This window comes from Carlito syrichta, unplaced genomic scaffold (genome assembly GCF_000164805.1).
Source record: "Carlito syrichta isolate Samal-C Ts95f unplaced genomic scaffold, Tarsius_syrichta-2.0.1 Scaffold303035, whole genome shotgun sequence".
NCBI lineage: Eukaryota > Metazoa > Chordata > Mammalia > Primates > Tarsiidae > Carlito > Carlito syrichta.
This window is the reverse complement of record NW_007247131.1, coordinates 387,663-408,717: the sequence shown is the minus strand read 5'-3', so window position 1 is coordinate 408,717 and position 21,055 is coordinate 387,663. Positions and strand designations below refer to the sequence as shown.

The 21,055-nt window shown below is 62.5% G+C and overlaps 1 protein-coding gene across 1 annotated transcript in view; it reads left to right on the top strand.

Annotated features, from left to right (window-relative positions):
- KIF26A (kinesin family member 26A) overlaps positions 1 to 15,281 on the top strand; it is a gene marked incomplete at its 5' end in the record, with an annotated part of 39,912 nt that extends 24,631 nt beyond the window's left edge. Inside the window, 11 exons of the mRNA XM_008057494.2 lie at positions 1,370 to 1,559; positions 6,615 to 6,827; positions 7,596 to 7,689; positions 8,010 to 8,272; positions 8,370 to 8,553; positions 8,702 to 8,864; positions 9,125 to 9,287; positions 9,827 to 12,713; positions 13,913 to 14,118; positions 14,618 to 14,768; positions 15,100 to 15,281. Of these exons, the coding sequence (XP_008055685.2) occupies positions 1,370 to 1,559; positions 6,615 to 6,827; positions 7,596 to 7,689; positions 8,010 to 8,272; positions 8,370 to 8,553; positions 8,702 to 8,864; positions 9,125 to 9,287; positions 9,827 to 12,713; positions 13,913 to 14,118; positions 14,618 to 14,768; positions 15,100 to 15,281 (4,696 nt within the window). The remainder of the gene's footprint in view (positions 1 to 1,369; positions 1,560 to 6,614; positions 6,828 to 7,595; positions 7,690 to 8,009; positions 8,273 to 8,369; positions 8,554 to 8,701; positions 8,865 to 9,124; positions 9,288 to 9,826; positions 12,714 to 13,912; positions 14,119 to 14,617; positions 14,769 to 15,099) is intronic.
- Positions 15,282 to 21,055: the final 5,774 nt, after the last annotated feature.

Below are 21,055 nucleotides of genomic sequence, written 5' to 3'. Positions count from 1 at the left end.
GGCTGGGCTGGGGGCTCTGGGGTGCCTGTGGCAGAACATGCATGGGGGTCTGGGGGCCCTCAGGGAAGGGGTGGGGGGCCACAGAGAAACCCACCCTGGAGAAGGAGTGGCACAGGGAGGCCCCTGGGCATGTTCCCAGCAGCAGGGTTCTATGAGCAAGGCCTCGGGTGGGGTGGGCCTGTGTGGTGTGTGAGTGAGTGTCTCTCTGGGTATCTCTGTGAGTTTGTCTTTGTGTCTGTGTGCTTGTGTAGCTCTGTGTGAGTGTATGTTCATGTGTCTCTGTGTGTATGTGTGTGTGTGTCTCTGTGTGTTTGTGCCCCTGTGTCTCTGTGCGCCTGTGTGTCTCTATGTTCATGTCTCTGTGTGTGTGTGTGTGTCTCTCTCTGTGTGCATCTCTGTGTGCACCTGTGTGTCTGTGTCTGTGTGTGTTCATGTCTCTGTGTGTGTGTGTATGTCTGTGTGACTGTGTGTTTTGTGTGTATCTCTGTGTGTGTGTGTGTTTGTGTGTCTCTGTGTGTGTGTGTCTGGGTGTCACCCAGAGGCTCCCAAATGTGCGTCAGAATCCCCTCGAAGGCGTGTTAAGGCCTGGGTGTCAGCCTTACCCCAAAGGCTCTGTATTCGGGGTTTGCCTGAGACTCTGCATTTCTGCGAGCTTCCTGGTGGACATGTGCAGGCTGAGCTGTGGGTGGGAGGCATGTCACTGGGCTGGGGCCACAGCAGCAGTAGAGGCCTGGTGATGAGGGTGGCTGGGCAGTAGGGTGGCACCTCCAGGACAGATCTGGGCCCTTGGTGTAAGGGAGGGCAAGGCAGCCTCCGACCCAGGGCCTGGGGGACCGGGTAGTTATGATAGCAGCATTAATGGAACTCCTTCTGTATGTGGGCACCATGCTGGGTGCCTTGAATGCATTCATACATCAGGACCACACCAAGGCCTCCAGGGCTTATGCCCTACCATTTCAGAGATGGGGAAACTGAGGCACAGGGATACTATGGCAACATGCCAGTTGCAGCCTGGGCTGTCTGGCCAGACTTGTCTCGTTGCCAGCCGGGGATTAGGCTCTGTGGGGAGGGCCATGTGTGCAGGAAGGGGCGCCTGGCCTGTGCTGCTGAACCCTCTGCCTTCGGCTTGGCTCGAATGCGGGGTGGAGCGCAGGGAGATGCTCCTGTGGAAGCTCCGGCCACAGCCTTTGGCCTGCAGACAGGAGGCCAGACCCCACTCTGGCCGTGTGTCCTGGGTCTCATCTCCTGGCAGTGGCCAGTGCAGCCCGAGGGCGAGAGATCTGGAGTCTCGCGCAGGCTGGGGACGGGGATGAGGGAAGGACAAAGATGGCTGCCGGTGCCACTGAGCGCCTGCTGCTCTCCTTCCCAGGGCCGCACAGAAGCTCAGCCTGGCCTCCAAGCGCAAGAAGCCACACCCGCCACCGCCTCCAGCCACCCGTGGCACCTCTACCTACCCCACTGACTTCAGCGGGGTCCTGCAGCTGTGCCCGCCCCCGGCGCCCCCCTGCCTGCTCAGGGCCGCCTCCAAGTCCAAGGACAACCCCAGCAGCATCGGAAAGGTAGGCCCAGCCCCAAGTTAGGGCAGCCGTCGGGGATGGAGGCCAGGGGGTGTCTGAGAAGGAGGGTGGAGGGGCTCCCATTTCCTCTTCCCAGGCTGGGCGAGGGTGGTCAGCAGACATACAGATGGGGAGACAGAGGCCAGGGGAGCAGTACCCTGCTCAGAGGGCAGCAGGGACCCTCCAAGAGGCTGCGGGGATGGGTGGGGAGTCACGTATCCTCACGAGTCCCAGGGCAGTGTTGGGGAGACAGCCAGGTTGGGGGACTTTGTGGGAGGAGGGGGTGGGCTTGACCAGGGGGCCTTTTGCCGCAGCGCCTCTGGGACAACACCCTGAGGTGGGCAGGGACAGGTTGCGGACTCTCAGCTCTCAAGTCACAGGGAAAAGGGGGGAGGGTGTTTGTGATGGGCTGGTTGAGGTTGCCTTGTTTCAGTTGGGGAAACTGAGGTCTGGAGAGGGCAAGGGCTGTGACTGACGACAGGACAAGCTGGCCAGCTCCTGGCTGCCCCAGGTCCTCTGCCCCTGGGGCCTGTGGGTTCTGTCTGGGCTGCCCACTCCAAGGCTGGGGAAAAAACTGGCCCCAGTCAATGGGCCCTCTGCCTACTGGGGGCTGTGTGTGCACCGGGCTCTTGAGTGATGAAGTGAGGGTGGAGAGACAGAGCCACATGCCTCTGGGGGGTGAGAATTGGACCCCGCATCCCTACTGTGCCTCTGAGTGCTTTTCCCTGACTCTCTGCCTGCTCCATGCCTGCTCCGGGGCCATGAGAGTGTGGGGCTGGACCATCCACCCTGGCACTGCTGGGGGTCTCTGGGACTCTGAGGAGGAGGCCTTGGGCTCTGCCCCCACCGCTTGGCTGGGCTCAGTTGTCCCTGGCCTCCCAGGCTGAAAGTGCCCCCAGTGGCAAGGTCTGGAGAGGAAGCTGTGCTTACACACTGGAGACCCCTGGCAGGGGGCCTGTGTCCTTGGACCTTCCATGATGGGCCTCTCCCCACTGCCTTCCAGTGAGAGCCTGTCTGTGCAGCCCTATCAGGGGGCGTCCTTCCCCCGGTCATGGCGAGGACCTGCTTGACACTCCCACCTCTGCAGTTGGTGCACAGCCTGGGAAGCCTTCCTTCCCTCATCCTGTCACCCCTGGGGACCTCCTGGGCACTCATGCCTGGGATGGATCCAGCCCCCAAAGCCTCCTGGCTGCTCAGGCAGCTTGGGTTCTTACTGGAGTTCCAGAGGTGGCAGAGCCACGGGTGGGGGAGGGGAGGGGGTCGGAGCAAACTGGCTACAGGGAGAGTCACGAAGTGGCTGTACCTGGGGCCCCCACCCCTGGGCAGTTGCTCTGGGGTTTCCTAGGGAGGTTGTTTCCAGGAGTGACCACTGTGGGGCACAGGTGGCCCTGGGCTGGCCTGTGGGGTGAGGTGAGGACGTGGGGTGGAACTGGCTGTTTTGACCAACCCTGGGGCTAAGGCTGTTGGGGTTGTGCCAGGCTGGTGGCTGTATGTAGCTATGTATGTGTCTAGTGGGGGGTGGGGCGTATGACCAGGCTGGGAGCGTGGTGCTGGCCTCTGACCTGCCCAGCTCCGGTGTCCACCTTGTGTGCCCTCTGGCTGCCAGGCTCTGCATCGATCACTCTTCCCCTCTTGACCCTAGTCACCATGTCTGTGGCAAGGTGGGGACTGGTTGGACGCCTGGCCATCTCTGGGTCCTTCTGACATGGACACTCTGTGGATTAGAGACTCCAAGTCAGATGGTGCTATATCCTGGAGTGGCAGGCTCTGCCCAGCCTGGAGGTCAGGGGCAAGGCAGTGCCCCTACCTGGTGAGGTCACCTGCCTCTCAGGTACCACTGGATGGTATGAAGGTGGATGGCCTGCCGTGTGTACCTGCCCTCTGCACACTATTTCTCCAGTGGTTTCGCTGCACACTATTTCTCCAGTGGTTTCACATGGCAGGCATGTGGCCTAACCCTGGGTTTTGGGCCTGGGTCTGGCTGGCTTGGGCACCCGGTGTCCTCCCACCCATAAGACAGAGTGTGTGGGGTCCTATGGGCCAGGATGCTGCTGCTCTGGCCACAGGGGGTGCAGAGCTGTGTTGGGATCCCCGGCTCTGACCTGGGTCTGGTCACTCAGCCTTTTGAATCATCTGAAGTGGGTGGAGTGAGGGGTTGAGGGGCTACCAGCTCCCTAGTGGGCACCCCAGCTCTGAACTGCCCTTATTCTTACGGCTGTATTCCCCAGGGGCCAGCTCCCATCTCCCCACCTCTCAGGCTGACCTTGGGGAGCTTCTCCCTTCTCTCTGTGGCAGACACAGCCCCGTCCCTGTCTGGACCACTCAGTGCCTTCCCAGACACAAGGAACCCTGGCCACCAGCCATCCGTCCTCCCCGCATCCCACTATGCCCCTCCCAGCTCTTTGGGTGTTATTAGCACTAATGCCACATCGTCAGAAATGCCTCCTGAAAGGCGTTTAATACTGTCACGGAAAAGGAGTTAGATTACGTTTCGTTTCTGACATTAATGTGCTACTTAAGATAATTCATCACATTGTGGTATTAAAAAAGACATCCCTCCCTGGGTGGGTGCGGTGCAGCGCCCCTCCCCCCTCCCCTGCCAGGAGCTGGAAGCCCCCTTTAAAAAAAAAAAAAAAAAAAAACAGAATGTGTTTTCTCCCCCTGCCAGGCAGCTATTCAGTGGAGCTTTGTAATAAGTGAACATTTAGGGGAGAAGCTTGCTGTAAGACCCTGTCACTTCCTCTGTGATAACGACAGAGGTGTCTCTTGACAGACAATGGCCCGGCACTGGGACGGGGTAGCATGGGGAGGGCTGAAGGGCCGGTGTCTTCACCATGGGGCTGCTGCGTCCCTCCCCGGGAGGCTGGTGTGGTCCTCCTTCCTGGTTGTGAGCCTGATTCTGGGGTCAGCACCGCCTGCAGAGAGGGCAGCTGGCAGATGTCTGGGGCGGGCCATGGGCTTCCTCCGGCAGCTCCTTCCCGCTAAGAATCCACTTGAACCTGCAGAAGCCATTTGGCTCCTGAGGTGGCGGCTAGTTCACGCTGGAAAAAAAATTGCCAAAAATTACCGGGAAGTGCACGTTCTCGTCTGCTTGGCGGTGGCGTTTGGAAATGAAATAGTTTTGTTCGTGTTGTCGGGGAATAAAAGAATCGATTCTCGCCTAATGGAGCTGGGCTCAGAGTCGTACAATAGAAAAGTGTTTCTCCACCTGCTCCCCGGAGAGGGGGCCCTCCGGACGGCCGCGGGTTTGCATATCAATTTGCCACATGCCCAGGGGGAGTCTCGGGCGCATGGTGCGAACTGCCCACGGTAAACCGATTTTGCCGGCGTTATGTATCTGTCACTTACAATTAAATCCGTGAAAAATATTGACTCTGAAATGAGTCTCGGGTAATTTGATTTATCCTGTCGTGGAGAAATCAGAGATTTCATCCAAGAGTGGACCATGGGGGCCTCCAGTGGGAAATGGGGCCCAGGCCCGGCCCCTAGGGGAAGCCTGATTCGGGGTGGTGCCTGCATGTGAATGGTGCCTGTCCTGTCGGTGGCCCCCAGGCCCCGCTGGTGTCGATACCCAAGATGCACCTGCACGTAGGTTTTGGGGTGTGTGCCAAGAAGCTTGCTCAGGCTCTGGTGTCTTGGCCTCCCTCCCCCAGGGTCTATTCCCTCCAGGAGTGTTGGGCCGGCAGCTCAGGCCCTCCCCAAGCTTTCGGACACCTGCTTCAGGCTGGGATTGGGTTCTGCTATTGTGCTTTAGAGGCACTGTGGGTTCTGCCCTGAGCCAGGGCTGCCTGAATGCCTGGCAGGCCTGGAACTCAGACTGGAAGCCTAACCTCCCCTCACTGTCCCCAGCCTGTCTCCCCCTGCCCACACTGCTGGCTTATGAGGCACAGACTGCCCTGCTTTACATCGTGCCTTGTCCCTCCCAGCCTGTGTTGGAGAGGGTTTCCTCTTCCTGTCTGCCACACGAGTCCTGCCAGGCCAGGGGTGGGGATATTATGGCTTCCCCAGCTGCCCTGGGTCAGAGCTGGAAGTCCCCCAAGGCCACCGCCTGCCCTCTGGGGCCACCTCCCTTCCGTGGGGCCATCCATTCCCTCCTCCTGAGAGTGCTCCTGCTCAGCCAGGGCTCCGGCCCCCAGGGGCCCTCAAGGACTTGGGCCAGGGCTGGTGGGTTCTGGGTGAGGAGCGGCTCCTTGGGGGAGAAGAGTCTGGGGATTGTGGTCAGCGTGAGCTCTTCCCTCCTGTCCTCGCCTGGAGAGAGCTGCTCTACTGGACTTGAGCGTCCCTCTGTGTACAGGGGTGTCTGGAGCCTGCTGTCCCCTGGTTCTCTATGCCTCCTGTCCTGTGTCCCTGTTCTGTGCCCCCATCCTGTGTCCCTGTTCCGTGTCCCCATCCTGTGTCCCTGTTCCGTGCTCCCATCCTGTGTCCCTGTTCCATGCCCCTGTTCTGTTTCCCTGTTCTATGCCCCGTCCCATGTCCCTGTCTGTGTCCCCACTCCTTGCTCCCACCCCATGTCCCCATCCCACATCCTTGTCCTGTGTCCCTGTCCCATGCACCCAATGTCCCCATCCTGTCCCTCTGCCCTGTGCCCTGTCCTTTGTCCCCATTCTGTGTCCCTGTCTTAAGTCCCCACACCTTGTCCCCATCCTGTGCCCCTGTCCTATGTTCTTGTCCCATGTCCCTGTTTCATGACTCCCTCCCATGCCCTTGTCCTGTGTCCCAATCCCATGTCCTCCATCCCATGTCCCCATCCCGTGCCCCTATCCCCGTCCCCAATCTGTGTCCCCATCCTGTCTCCCCATCCTGTCTCATGTCCCCGCCCCGTGTCTCCTGTCCTGTGCCTGTTGCTTCTGCACAGCCTCCCCCTCCTGGGTTCATCTTCTCGCTGCTCTGCTGACCTCACGTGAGGTCTGGCCTACCTGGAACACAGGTGCGGTGCCTGTGTTCCTGCAGTGTGGGTGCCTGTGCCACCTGGCCTGCCACCCACCATGCATGGCTCCTCCTGTCTGGTTGTCAGAGCCAGCTGCATGGGGGTGGCTGCTTAGATGCTGTTCCCCCCAGGTGAAGGTCATGCTACGGATCTGGCCTGCACAGGGAGTCCAGCGCTCGGCCGAGGCCATGTCCTTCCTGAAGGTGGATCCTCGGAAGAAGCAGGTGACCCTCTACGACCCGGCTGCCGGTCCACCGGGCAGCACAGGCCCCCGGCGTGCTGCCACCATGTCGGTCCCCAAGATGTTCGCCTTTGATGCCGTCTTCCCCCAGGACTCTGAGCAGGTACATGGGTGGACCAGGTGTCCTGGGAGCCTAGGTTGCCCGTTTGTAATGGCAGGGCAGATCTTGTTGCTGCTCTGTGAGGAGAGCGGGAGAAGAAGTGAGCAGGCCCAGCTACCCGCAGACACAGCTGGCTGGTGCCCTGGGTATCTCAGCCCACCTCCTGCTGCTGCTCCAGGCTGAGTTCCTGGGGAAAGGCTGGCTTTATGGAACCCACCCTTCCCAGAAGCTTCCTGAGCAGCATCATGCTTCACTGTGGGGTCAGGGTACCCAGTGCTCCCCTGGGTGTGCCGTTCATTGCATAGCCATGTGTGTGTCCAGTATGGCTGTGTGCACAACTGACATGGCCGTGTGCATGTCCAGCATTGCCATAGGCATGTCTGGTACAGCTGTGTGCACGTCTGGCACGGCCATAGACACGTGTCCAGTGTGGCCATGTGCGTGTCTGCGTGTGTTATGGTCTGTCCCAGGCATGTGTCCACCTTGGCAGCAGGACTTCTGGGTTTGATGGAGTGTGTGTCTGTGTATGCACGTGTCTGTCCAGATATCCTGTATGTGGTGTGTATTCCGTGTCCTATTCATGTGTGTTCTATGCTTTCTGCGAGTACATGGCAGATCTGTCTTTGGTTCCAAGTGTGTCAACCCGGCCACCCCATGGGCTACCTGCGTGTGCCGTGACAGACAGGCCTGGGGCTTCCAGATGTGGCCCAAGGTGGTGGCCACAGCCCGGCGGCTCTGGAGCCTGCCTGATGCTCTGTGCCTCTCCCCCAGGCGGAAGTCTGCTCGGGGACTGTGGCTGACGTGCTACAGTCGGTGGTCAGTGGTGCTGATGGCTGCATTTTTTCCTTCGGCCACGTGAGCCTTGGTGAGTGCCCCGTCCTGCCCTAGATGAAGTCTGCTGACTGTCTCCCTCAGCCATCTTTGTCACTGTGGTTGCTGGGCTGGGCTCCTGTGGGGAAGGGGGGGCGGTTCTCCATGTGGGCAGAGCATGGACATGGGGGGAGGAGCTCGAGGAGAGGAAACTGGAGGCCTTGGGATGGAGCAGAGGAGGCCCCTGAGGGCTCAGTGGCTCCAGGTTGGCTCTGAGGATCCCTGGCAAGGCTGGGGAGTTGGTCCCCAAGTCTCGCTTGACTCTGAAGGCTTGTGCAGAGCTGGGGGTCCCTGATGTGCCCGCCTGACCCCCAGGCAAATCATACACCATGATCGGGAAGGACAACTCCCCCCAGAGCCTGGGCATCATGCCCTGCGCCATCTCCTGGCTCTTCCGGCTCATTGACCAGCGCAAGGAGCGGATGGGCACTCGCTTCTCTGTCCGGGTGTCGGCCGTGGAGGTGTGCGGCCGTGACCAGAGTTTGCGGGACCTGCTGGCCGAGGTGGCCTCTGGTAGCCTCCAGGATGCCCAGTCTCCAGGCGTGTACCTGCGGGAGGACCCCGTGTCTGGGGCTCAGGTGTGTTGGCCCACCAGCCCTTGGGGGGGTGGGGAGGTGGGGGTCAGGGCTGTGCTCACCTGAACCGCTGAAGACACATTCCCCTCATCTCCTGCAGCTGCAGAACCAGAGTGAGCTGCGGGCGCCCACGGCCGAGAAGGCGGCCTTCTACCTGGATGCGGCACTGGCTGCCCGCAGCACCAGCCGGGGTGGCTGTGGGGAGGATGCCTGGCACAGCTCCCACATGCTGTTCACGCTGCACGTCTACCAGTACCGCATGGACAAGTGTGGCCGTGGGGGAAGTAGGTGCCTGCCTGCTGAGCCCGGGGTCCTTGTCACCCACCGTCCTCTAGGGTGTCCCCTGGAGTGTTCCCTGAGCATTCCTGCTTGGGCCGGGGCTAGGGCCAGGGGCCCAGACCGAGCCGCCACTTTCCTGTTCTGCCGTTTCAGTGTCTGGAGGCCGCAGCCGCCTCCACCTCATTGACCTGGGCAGCTGCGAGGCAGCATCTGGAAGAGGTGGGGAGACGACCGGGGGACCCCTGTGCCTATCCCTGTCAGCTCTGGGCAGTGTCATTTTGGCCCTGGTCAATGGAGCCAAGCATGTGCCCTACCGGTGAGTGTGGGTGCTTTTGTGGATGCTGGCCAGGGTGACTCCTTGGTGGGGACCGGGCTCCAGTCTAGTGTGCTCCATACATCCCTGGGCCTGACTCCTGCACTGCCTGATGGGCCTCTCTGCCGGATGGTGCCCCTGGGCCCAGTGCTGGGCTGGTGGAGGGTCCTGGGTCTCAGGTGGGAGCCAGACTGGACCCCGGGGTTGCCCTGTGCCCGGCCTTTCACTGGAACCCTCAGAGCCTCAGACTCCTTGGTCCCCAGGGACCACAGGCTCACCATGCTGCTGCGGGAGTCCCTGGCCACCACCAGCTGCCGCACCACCATGATTGCTCATGTCTCGGACGCACCAGCTCACCACGCTGAGACGCTCAGTACAGTGCAGCTGGCCGCTCGCATCCACCGCCTGCACAGGAAGAAGGCCAAGGTGAGGCTGTCTCCCACACACCCTACTGAGGACTCCTCCCTGGTCTCTGTGTCCCCTGCAGGCCCCTTGCTGGGCATGGTGGGGGAGGGGAGCAGACAGACCTTGGAGCCTGGGTGGCCCTGCCTGACCTGAGAGCTATTTACTGAGGGCTTGCGGCAGCCAGAACTCTCCAGCTTGCGGCCCCAGCACCGGGCCCTGGGCCTCTGGAGAGCCGCACCAACCCAGCCAAGACTTCCCAAGCTCCTCCTGTTCTGGGAGCCAGAGGGTGGAGTTTGGGTGCTGGGGTTGGAGGGTCCCGGGCATGAGTCCAGTGCGACTGTAGGTCGTGTGGCTGTGGGAATACTCTGGTTTTCTAAGCATCTTTCCTGCCCTGTGACATGGTGATGCTGTTTCCTTGCATGGTCGCTCTGGGTCACTGAGGGTCTCGCCCAAGGCTTAGCAACTCCCAATATCTGGCAGGACTGGGTCCCAGGGAGAGCAGGAGGCAGTCGGGTAGGGTGTTCAGAGGAGGTTGGCTCATGGGCCTGTTCCGTCCCCAGTATGCCTCCAGCTCCTCAGGCGGGGAGAGCTCCTGTGAGGAGAGCCGGGCCCGCCGGCCACCACCCCTGAGACCCTTCCACCCTCGCACCATGGCCCTGGACCCCGAGCGCTCAGCCCCTGGCCTTCCCGGCGACCCTGATTACTCGTCTAGCAGTGAGCAGTCCTGTGACACGGTCATCTACGTGGGGCCTGGTGGGGTGGCGCTGTCTGACCGGGAGCTCACGGACGACGAGGGCCCCCCTGACTTTGTGCCCATCATCCCGGCCCTGAGCCGCTGCCGGCCGGCCACCGGCCCTCGGGATGCCGACCACTTCCGCTGCAGCACCTTCGCCGAGCTGCAGGAGCGGCTGGAATGCATCGACGGCCACGAGGGCCCCTCGGGAGCCCCCGGTGGCCGAAACTCGGCCCAGGCCAGCCCTGCTCGAGCAGGCAGGAGGTCCTCACCTCCTGAGGCCGCCTCCCCCAGGAAGGCCGTGGGATCCCCGATGGCCACCAGCACCCCTCGAGGCAGCCCTGGCCCAGACCATCCTTCCAAGGCCAACACCCGGGGTGACCAGAGAGAGGATGGCAGTGCCCAGCCTGAGCTGCCCATCCTGGACAAGGCCCCAGGGGGCGGAGGCAGGAGGCCGCTGCCCAGCCCGGCCCCCCCTCCCCCTCAGCCACCAGAAACCCACGGAGTCCTGGAGGAGCCTGGGGGAGGGGCCGCTGATGGTGTTGTGCGGACACCCCCTGTGGGCATGAGTGGGCAGGCAGGCCAGCCCCCACTGCTGCCGGATGCCGCTGGCCCCTGCCCGTCCGCCCAGGGCCGCCGTCTGGAGCGAGGCCTGCTGACCACTACGGTGACCCTGCAGCAGCCCGTGGAGCTGAATGGCGAGGATGAGCTGGTGTTCACGGTGGTGGAGGAGCTGTCCCTGGGTGGGCTGGCCGGTGCTGCGCGGCCCTCCAGCCTGGCCAGCCTCGGTAGTGACTGCTCCCTGCAGGCCCTGGCCTCAGGTTCCCGGCCAGTCAGCATCATCAGCAGCCTCAATGACGAATTCGACGCCTACACCTCGCAGGCCCCCGAAGTCCCGGCTGGTGTGGGAGGGCCCCAGGGTGGCACAGCATGGTCTGGCGGGAGCTACAGCTCCTCTATCAGCTCCTGGCTCAGTGAGGTCAGCGTCTGCACCGCTGACAGTCGCGGCTCCACGCTGCAGTCCTCCTTCAGCCCTGACTCGCCCCTGGGTGCCCCTGGCCTGGACAGCTCCCTGCAGGACAGCAGCCACAGGTTCCTAGAGCACGACAGACCCGATGGGCCCAGCCCGGCCCGGAGTCTTTGCCCCGGCGAGGTGGCTGCAGCATCCCCGACTCGACTGGGCCAAGAGTCCCGGACTGGGTCTCCACGTGGGGGGCCTGTGGCACAGACCCTCCATTCCAGCCTACCCCGGAAGTCGAGGACTAACGCCACAGCTGGTCGTGCAGGCTGCACACACCTAGGCCAGAGCCCGCCTGGCCCTGGAAGCCTGTTTGAAGACCCATGGCTGCTCCGGGCAGGGGAATGTGACACGCTCCAGGTGGCCTCTGCTCCCAGCCCCACCCCAGGCTCCCCCCGGCTGCCTGAGGCCCCAGCAATGCCAGCTTGTGCTCAGAGGGTGGTGGACGGGTGTGAGGTGGCAGCCAGGGCAGCTCGAAGGCCTGAGGCCATGGCTTGGATCCCGCCACTGCGGAGGGGTGCCACCACACTGGGCGTGACCACACCCACCGTGTCCTGGGGGGACTCTCCAGCAGAGGCCACCTGCTCAGGCAGCCCGAAGGCCTCCCCCACCAGCAAGAAGAGTGTAGCTTCCAAAGGGCCCTTCTTCCCGAGGCCCAACGGGGCGGCCCCCCCAGCTCCGCCTGTGCGCAAATCCAGCCTGGAACACAAGAATGGCCCAGCCCTGGCACCTACCCAGGCCATGGGCCTGACATGGGTTGGGGCCCCTGCCACCTTTCGGGGAGAGGAGGATGCCATGTCTGGCAGCCGCACTGACCACTCTACCCCCAGGGCCACATCCAGCCTGAAGGCCCGGCCTGGCAAGGTGGAGGTGGCACACCGTCCTGCTGGCCACACATCCTTGGAGCGGTATGAGGGCCTGGCGCATGGTGGTGGCAAGGCTAGGGAATCCCCTGGCCGGCTGCCCCGGGCTGTGCCCAAGTTGGGTGTGCCGCCTGCCAGTCCTGCGCCTGGGCTGACTCCGACCTGTAGGAGCAGCCTGGCCAAGGGCCTGGGAGCCCCCAAGCCGCCGGTGGGTGGGGGCAAGGGCCGTAGCCTGGCGACCAGTGGGTCACGAGCTCTGGGTGCTTCAGTAAAGCCGCTGGCCTCTGTGGTGGGCAAGAGTCCTGGCAGCCCCGTGACGGGTCCCAGGGCAGCCCCACGAGCTGGGCCTGGCATTGGGGCCAAGGCCGGCCGGGGCACCATCATGGGCACCAAGCAGGCGCTGCGGGCTGCCCACAGCCGTGTCAATGAGCTGGCAGCCAGTGGGGTCCCTGGCCGAGGCAGCCCCTCGTGGGGCTCAGCCGACTCAGACAGTGGCAATGACAGTGGCGTGAACCTGGGGGAAGAGCAGCCGCCCGTGGGTCCGGCCCTGCCCTCCCCCTACAGCAAGGTGACGGCGCCACGGAGGCCCCAGCGCTACAGCAGCGGCCACGGCAGCGACAACAGCAGTGTGCTCAGCGGGGAGCTCCCGCCCGCCATGGGCCGCACTGCCCTCTTCTACCACAGCGGTGGCAGCAGCGGCTACGAGAGCATGATGCGTGACAGCGAGGCCACCGGCAGTGCCTCCTCCGCCCCCGACTCCATGAGTGAGAGCGGGGCTGCTTCCCCAGGCGCCCGCTCCCGCAGCCTCAGGTCCCCCAAGAAGAGGGCCACAGGTGGGTGGTAGCGCCAGTCCTGCAGTGGGCACAGCCTCTGCAGTTTGTAGAACAGGGGGACGCTTTTCAGACACGACCATACCAGATCAGGAGGCACACAGCCTTTGACAGTGGACAAATGTGCCTGGGGCTTTCCAGCAGGTAGGCACGCACAGCCTTGTACAGTTTGTAGATTCGGGGGATGCTTGACAGATTGACTGGTTCATCATAGCTCTCAGAGACATGCAGCCCTTGACAGTGGGCAAACGTGCCTGAGGTTCTCAGCATGTAGACATGCACAGCCTTCTGCAGTTTGTAGAGCTGAGGAATGCTTGGCAGACAGACTCAATCATCATAGATCTCAGAGGCACGTGGCCTTTGGCAGCGGACAGACGTGCCACGTATATGCGTGCACAGCCCTCTACAGTTTGTAAATGCACTCAACACATCCCCTTCTCTGATCCCCATGCTGCCCCAGAGGCTGGCCCTCCTCCATGTCAGAGTAAGCGCAGGCAACCCCGCACGGGTGGCACAGCTCGGACACTGGGGAGCTGGGAAAGGACTTGGGTTTGCGTCCCAGGCCTGGTGCCTTGCTGGTTAGTGCCTGACTGCTGGCAGCCCCCTGCCTGGGCTGCCTTTTGGGGGACAGAACCGCCGAGGCCAAGGTTGGAAAAGCGAGGGACGCTTGTAGGGGCAGGACCAGGGTGCCAGCGAGGGCCTGTGGGCCTGGCTGGGGGTTGGCCCTTTCTCTGTCTTGGGGCCTTGAGAGCAAGGGAGCGTTGTGAGGTAGAGAGTGGTGTGGCCAGCTAGGGTGTCAGGGCCCCCCTCCTGGATAACTGGCCATGCGGCAGCTGCTGTATAGGCAGCGGGTGTGGCTGTTCAGGTGAGAGGGCCGGGCGTGGCTGAGGGAGTACGAGTTCTGGGGGATGGGGGGATCATTTTGAGGTAGGAATGATGGTGTCTGACAGTCCCGGGGAGCAAGAGGCAGGGTCACCCTGGGCATTGGAGGCGAGACCCTGTCCCTGTGCTGCATGGGGCCTAACCCCCTGTGGCAGGGGTGGTGGGGCCCCCAGCCAGGTTCCAGGCTAAGGATTTATGGACTGGGCCTTCAAGCTCTCCCGGTCAGGCCCCTGGTCAGCTCCCCTCGTCCCCTGGCCAGGGTCTGGCATCCAGGCTGTGCCCCGGCCTTTGCCCAACCTGCACCCGGCTTTCCATTCCAGGTCTGCAGCGGCGACGGCTCATCCCAGCCCCGCTGCCAGATGCCGCTGCCCTGGGCCGCAAGCCTGGCCTCCCTGGCCAGTGGGTGGACCTGCCCCCACCTCTGGCTGGCTCTCTGAAGGAGCCCTTCGAGATCAAGGTGTACGAGATTGACGATGTGGAGCGTCTGCAGCGGCCGCGCCCAGCCCTGCGGGAGAACCCTTCTGAGGTCAGGGTTGGGCGGGTTGGAGAGTTGATCTGTGAGCCCCAAGGCCACCGCCTGACTCCAGATGGCAGAGCAGGCCATCCGACAGGCTCACGGGGCTTCTGGGGTTGTGATGGGGCAGCCCCTGACCTCACTTTCCCCTCTTGTCCACAGCTGTCCCAGGACACAAAGGTAGGAACCAGTCCTCCTCAGCCTGAACCTGGTGGCCTTCATGTCTCCCGTGGGCAGCGGGTGGGTGACTGGAGGGGTCCTGTGGCCGCCACCACTGTCCCCTGGAATTCTACTTGGTGGAGGTGTCCTGGAGCTGTGCCGGGATCCAGATGGGCACTGGGGGGTGCCCTGGGAGCCCTGGTGGGGGCCCCACCTGTACCTTGCCACCTCTGAGGCCCCCCCGTGTGCCCTCCCAGACTGGTGGAGGTGGGGCGGCATGTGGCCACGGTGGGGGTCCCTGCCCACCTGGGAGCGCTGGGTCCTCCTGCTGAGCCCCTGCTCCAACACCCAGGGCTTGGTGTGTGCGGGCGCAAAGCTGCGGCTGGTGGAACGCAGGCAGCAGCGACTTCGGGAGGTGCGGGCCAGGCACGAACACCTGTGTGAGGAACTGGCGGAGACCCAGGGCCGCCTGATGGTGGAGCCAGGCCGCTGGTTGGAGCAGTGTGAGTCTCACTTGGCCCTGCTCAGCCCAGACCTGGCACCCCTAACATCACCCTTGAGCGGCAGAGGAGCTCCTGGGGCCACCAGTGCTGCCCCTTGGCATTCCACCTGGTAGGGAGGGTGTCCCAGAGCCGTGTCGGGATCCAGACAGGCCCTGCAGCCCAGAAGCCCCTGCCCTAGCCACCACACCCCTCCCCAAACTCAAGTTGCTGTTACGTATCCCATGTCAGGGAGACCAGGGGCAGGGTCAGTCGGGCCAGGACACCTCTCCTGGGGTCTTTGGGGGTGGGGGGACGGGTGGCTGACCTGTGCCCGCTGCTCCATCCCCTCCAGTTGAGGTGGACCCAGAGCTGGAACCTGAGTCGGCCGAGTACCTGGCAGCCCTGGAACGGGTGACAGCCGCCCTGGAGCAGTGCGTGAACTTGTGCAAGGCCCACGTCATGATGGTCACCTGCTTCGACATCAGTGTTGCCACCACAGCTGCCGTCCCAGGGCCGCAGGAGGTGGACGTCTGAGGCTGGATGTGGACGCAGGGGAGGGGATGTGTGGGGAGCGTGAGAGTGGGATGTGAGACGGAGCGAGAATGTGGTGGGGTTTCGGGAGGAGGACACAGAGGGCTTTTGTGCAGGACGGGATCTGAAAGAGGAGGTGGAGGGCGGGGAGGGAGGGTGGATGGAGCGGGGTGCGCGGTGACCAGAAAACCGTCGACACCCGAGAGCAACGCAAGTGCCTTTGACTTTGACTTGGACATTTCTCCTTTTTGCATTTGGTGCTACGTGACTCAAGACACCAGCAAGTGGGTGCTCCAGCTGGGGCCCTGCAGCACTGAGCCTCTGGGCCGGGCCTGGGGCCAGCTGCATCCGCATGGGTCTTGTCTTCTGGGCAGTGGAGCGGTTTTATGTGACAGGACAGACCTGCACCCCAGGGCTCTTTTTTAGGATTCAGGATCACTTTTCCTCATGGCGGTTTCCTCTGGACAGGGCATGTACTGGGGTTCCCAGTCCCTGCGGTCTGTGTGTTCCCAGCACAGATCCATGCTGGGCGTCTCCCGGGCAGGGGTGGCCAACCTTGAGTCCCCTCCCTTACTGAGTCTCCCACTCTGTCCTGAGGATGCCACAAACAGCACACAAGGGCTGAGCCACGGCACACGATGCCGTCCATGCCAGGAATTTTTACCAAAACCACGAGCAAAAAAGAAAACCACCACTAACAACAAAGATGGGGGTTAGGGTTTTGTAAGGTTCTGTTAGGTTCATATTTTTATATAATTTTGCCTATAAATGCGGAGTTTGCCATGAGAATTTGAAGACAAATGATCTATGTTTTTAGGGTTTTCTACGAAAAAGGGTCCCTAGGGATGAGCTCCCTCCAGCTGCGGGGGTGGTGCCTTCTGGGGACACCCCGGGCAGGGTTGGGGATCCTTGGATGGTGCATCTTGCCAAATGTAGCCAAGGGGTGAGCCTGCCAATGTTTGCGACGTCCCCTGCATGGCAGGTTTGAGTTCATATTAGAGGGCGCCCAGACCTTTGTACAAACATGTAGATAACTCCTTGCTGCGGTTTTTATTTGTGAATAAAAGATGCATCGGTTGTTCCGGTGGTTCTGGGGTTCGCTAGGCAGCCCTGAGCTGGACATGCTGCCCTCTGAGGGTCCCTGGGGAAGGGTGCAGCAGGCATTGGAGGGGTGTGTCCCCAGGACCCGAGGGCTTCGGGACGTCGTGCTGGGGACTTGCCCTCAGCCTCTGCGGGAACTGCTGTGCTGGCGAATGCCCTTCAGAGAAGGTGGCAGGCAGCTGAGGAGGGAATGCAAACCCACATTCCTCTCTAACCCCCCAGGCCATTTCCTGTTGACTCTCCCAGATCTTGGGGTCCTGGGATGGGCTGGCAGCCAGGCTTGGGGCCTGGCTGGCAGGAAGCAGACTTTTCTGGGGGCTCCTGGCTCCCTTCCCATTGGGCTGTGTTTCTGGGGAAACCAAGACAGGGGTGATGGCAGCCCCTCTGGAGAGCCTCGTTCCCGCCTGCCTTTCAGGGAGATAGGAGTGGACACACATGTGGACACCTCAAGACTCAGGACCCTGAGCTCCCTGCGCAGCAGGGCCAATCCCTCCTGTGGGGGTTCTGCCTTGACCTCTGAGTGCTGGGCTGTCCCATGGTCAGAGACCCTGGGCCCTTGGGGGAGACTCACCCCTTTGAGCTCTGAGCCTGTGGCCTCGCCTGCCCTCCTGGGCCACTGGGGCAAGGGCTGTGGTTGCCTCCTGGTCTCTAGGGTGTGGCTTACACTCAGTGTGTCCCCAGCAGAACCAGCTAGCTTCCCTAGGTCTGTTCCGTCCCATCGGTGTCCCCACCTGCCAGGTCTGCCGAGGCTGCCTCTGGATGCGGCCCCCTCCGTGCAGCTTTCTGCTGGCCTGGGACTGCCCCAGCTGGGACTCAGGCTGTGGTCCTGGCCCTAAGCATCCCCCAGTGCTGCACTTCTAACCCCTTGCTGTAACTCCTCCCCTGTGCTGTTTATCCCCCGCCCCCGCTGTGCTGCATCCCTTCCCCTCCTCTGTGCAGTATTTCCTCACAGTGCTCCAAGCCCCACACCCCACTCCTGTACTGCACCCGCCTCCTATGGGCTGCTTCCCCCCACGGTCCTCCAACCCCCTGCACCTCCTGCCCTGTGCTGCACTTGCCTCCTCTGTGCTGTTTCCACCACAGCGCTCCACCTCCCTGAACCTTCTCCCCTGTGCTCCTCCCCCTCCTCTGGGCTGTTTCCCCCCCTCAGTGTTCCACTCCCTGCATCCTGTCCCCTGTACTGTAACCCCCTCCTCTTGCCGTACCCCCCCCACTATGCTGCACCCCCTTCCCTGTGCTGCTTCCTCCCACGGTGTCCCACTCCCTGCACCTCCTTTTCTGGGCTGCACCCCCCTCCCAGCTCCCCAGGAATCTCAGCCCTGCCCAGCAGCTGGGCCTCTGCAGCCCCTATCCTATGCCTGGGACTCCCACTCCGTAGCCAGCCCCGCCCCTTGCCCCCTCCCTGGCTCCAGGTGGTGGGTGTGGAGCCCTCTGCAACCAGGGGCCCCTCCACTGGGACACGTCCCACCCTGTGTGGTTTGAGTCATCACGGCACCCCGGCATGGGCACAGGGCTGGGCCCTGGGGGGCAGATGGAGCACTGGATGAAGAAGGGATGAATGAGTGAAGGAATTACTGCATCTCCTCGACGAGGGCAGCAGCCGGCTGGGGTGGACAGCACTCAACAGCTGGCAGAGAGCCTCCCGCTGGACCCACAGCCGTCCCCAAGCAGACCCTGTCCTGCTCTTGGCCATGTGGGCCCACGTACCAGGCCACAGGCCCCCCTCACCCCGGACTCTGCTCACCACTGTAGATATCTCTTGGGATGCCAGCCCCAGCAGCAGGGGCCACTGGCAGCCTGGGGCAGCTCGGCCCCTGACCCCTCCCTATCTGTTCCTTTCCCTTTTGAGAATATGCAGACTTATGCGGGGGCAAGGTTATCCCTGACCAGCAAGTACTGCCCTGACTGGCTTCTGCTGCTGGGACAGGGGAGATACTCTCAGGACCCTGCTCTCAGAGGAGAGGGTGGGAAGCCCACCTGGCCCACAGTCCTGAAAACACGGTGCAGCTGCCTGTGACCCCCGGCCTGTCAGAGGCACCAACCGGGCACCCTCTCCTTGGGTCTAGGGCAGTGGAGTCTCAGTGGGGTCAGGTGGGTCAGGATACCCCATCTTTGGGAATCAGGGCATGTGGGGTCAGGTGGGTCAGGCCACTCAGTCCTCAGGGACCATGGCATGTGGGGTCAGATGGAGTCAAGTGGGTCAGGGTATCCCGTGCTTGAGGATCAGGGCAGTGGGTGGTTGGGAGGGGTCAGGTGAGTCAGGGAATCCCATCTCAGGGACCAGGGCAGTGTGGGATCTGGGTGGGGTCAGGTAGGTCAGGATACCCCGTGCTTGGGGCCAGGGTAGTGTGGGGTCAGGTGGGTCAGGTGGGTCAAGGGAACCTGTGCTCAGGGTCCAGGGCAGTGCTGGGCCTAGGCGGGGCCAGGAGAGATATTGAGGAGCTGCCCTAGCACCCTGGACCCACCGTGAGGCTCTCACTCCCAGCATGCACTAGGCTGGCTTTCCTGCAGGGGATAGGTGGGAGCTTGGGGCTTGTCCAGTGGGTCTCTGCCTTTAGTGGAGAGCACTCTGCCCCTCCCCTGCTCCTGAATCATTGGAGGGGTCCAGAGCCTGCTTCTTTTGGGTCCTCCCTGTCCAATGGCCTGTCCTGGCTGGGGACCCTGTGGGGGAGGCCAGCCTCTGGTGCGAACCAGGTGGAGCCCACTTTCCCTGGTTCTGGCCAAGCTCTAGGAGGGTGGTGCCTACTTTTCTGGACAGGGAATCCGCGGTCCTGGGGCCAGCCTGGGAGCCAGGACAGCCTTTCATCTGGGACATCAAAGCCCTCAGCCCTGTCATTACTGGCTGGGAACCCGCTGGGGAGCAACCGCAAGTGTGAGGACGCCCATTTTATGGATGGGAAAGCTGCAGCTGCCCGGGACTCAGCTCTGGTTGAAGCCAAAGCCAGCCAAAGCAGTCTGTAAGGACATTGTGCCTCCTGCTTGTGGAACATCTGGGGAGACTGAGGCCCAAAGAGGGTAGAGGTTGCTTAAACTCCCATTTGGTGTTCCCCTTGGGGAGGGGTGGATTTGGATCATGTAGGGTCAGGGTGGGAGGGTCAGGATCAGCTGTGAGGAGTTGAAGTGCTGGCCCACTGGATACCTAGCCAGCTGCTGACTGTGGCGGCCGGGAGGCAGGGATTGGGAGACAGGGGCCCCCTGGGTGGGTCTTTTTGAGGCTAGCCTGTTACTTGTCCTGCCCAACCCATCCAGAGGTTCAGGCCTGCTCCGACCACCCTGCCCACCCCAGCCTGGGCACTGGGAGGCCATGTGGGGAGATGAGGCAGGGTGGGAGAAGGGAAAGGGCTCACGGGTGACCTGAACTGGGGTGGGATGAATAGGCAAGCAGGGTCTCCAGGAGCTACCCCACCAGTGCCCAGAGTGAGGGGAGAGGTTTAGGGGTGTGGTCTGGCTCCCTGGTTGCCTGCCAGGCCTGTTGCCCTATGAGGCTGCTCTCCTTGCAGGGAGTGTGGGGAACTTCCCTTCTCCAAGGCCTGGGGCCAGTGGTGGGGTGGGGGTGAAGCACCCAGATTTAGAATCCCTCTGTCTGGGCAGAAACCCGTGTGAACCCCGGAGACAGGAGAGCAGCTGGGCTCCCGGAAGTTCCCTGCTTAACTTGTGATGTGTGGCTCTCAGAAGTTCCCTGTGCGTCTAGCTGTGGTCACTATCACATGGACAGTAGAGGTGACCCACAGTGATGGCAATGGGAAAGGGACATGGGTGGTGTGGTGGCTGTGGTCGCAACCACTGAGAGGGTGGTGGCAGTGCAGGACTGGTGGCTAGGAGGATGGCGGTGACTGGGGTAGGGCGATTGGTGGGGCAGCAGCACTCCTAGGAATGGGGGCATCGGAGATCCAGGAAGCCTGGCGGACGAGGGTGCCTTCTGGAACCCACATTGTGGCCCGTGTCTCTTCCACGTGGCCTGCCTGGTCCCTTCTTTGCCCTGGGCCTGTCTGTCTCATGGTCTCCAGCCCTAGCGAGGACAGCTGGAAGGTGGCCTGGGGCCTGGTCCCCTCATGGCCCCTTCTCTCCTCGGAAGTGGGTGCAAGGTCCCATCAGCAGCCTGCAAGGAGTTTAGCTGGGTCCCAAGCCCGGTGGCTGAATGGGCAGCCTGGGTTGATGGGTTGAGACTCCTAGGAAATACTAGAGGGATCGTGACCTGACAATGCTGTACGCTCCTAGAGTCTGGGGTAGGGGGCGGGGTTCTGCTGCCTCCCTGTGTCTCTGAGTCCCAGTTTCCTCCTCTGGTCTCGGTGTGGTGTCTGTACCTGCCTGGGTCTCCCCCCAAGGCCAATCCTGGCTGCCTCCAGTACAGGGCGTTCTGGCTCCCCAGAAGTGGCCCAGCCTTGGGGCCTCCACCCCCACGGGACCTCCCTGCTGCCCCGGGTGTGGGAGGGTGCCTCTCGGGCCAGAGATTCCTCCCCTGCGGGGAGCCAGAGCATGAGCAGGGCAGAGCGGCCCCCACCCTGGCACGATGGAGCCTGGGGTCCTTGGGGCTCAGCCTGGGCCTGGGATCTGCTCCCAGCAAACAGGAAGCTCCCGGTGACTTCTCCCTCCTGAGACTGTGTTGACTCAGGCAATCCAGGCCTGATTCTACACAGGAAGCCTGGGAGGGGCCGGGAAGGAATTCCCTGGGTGGG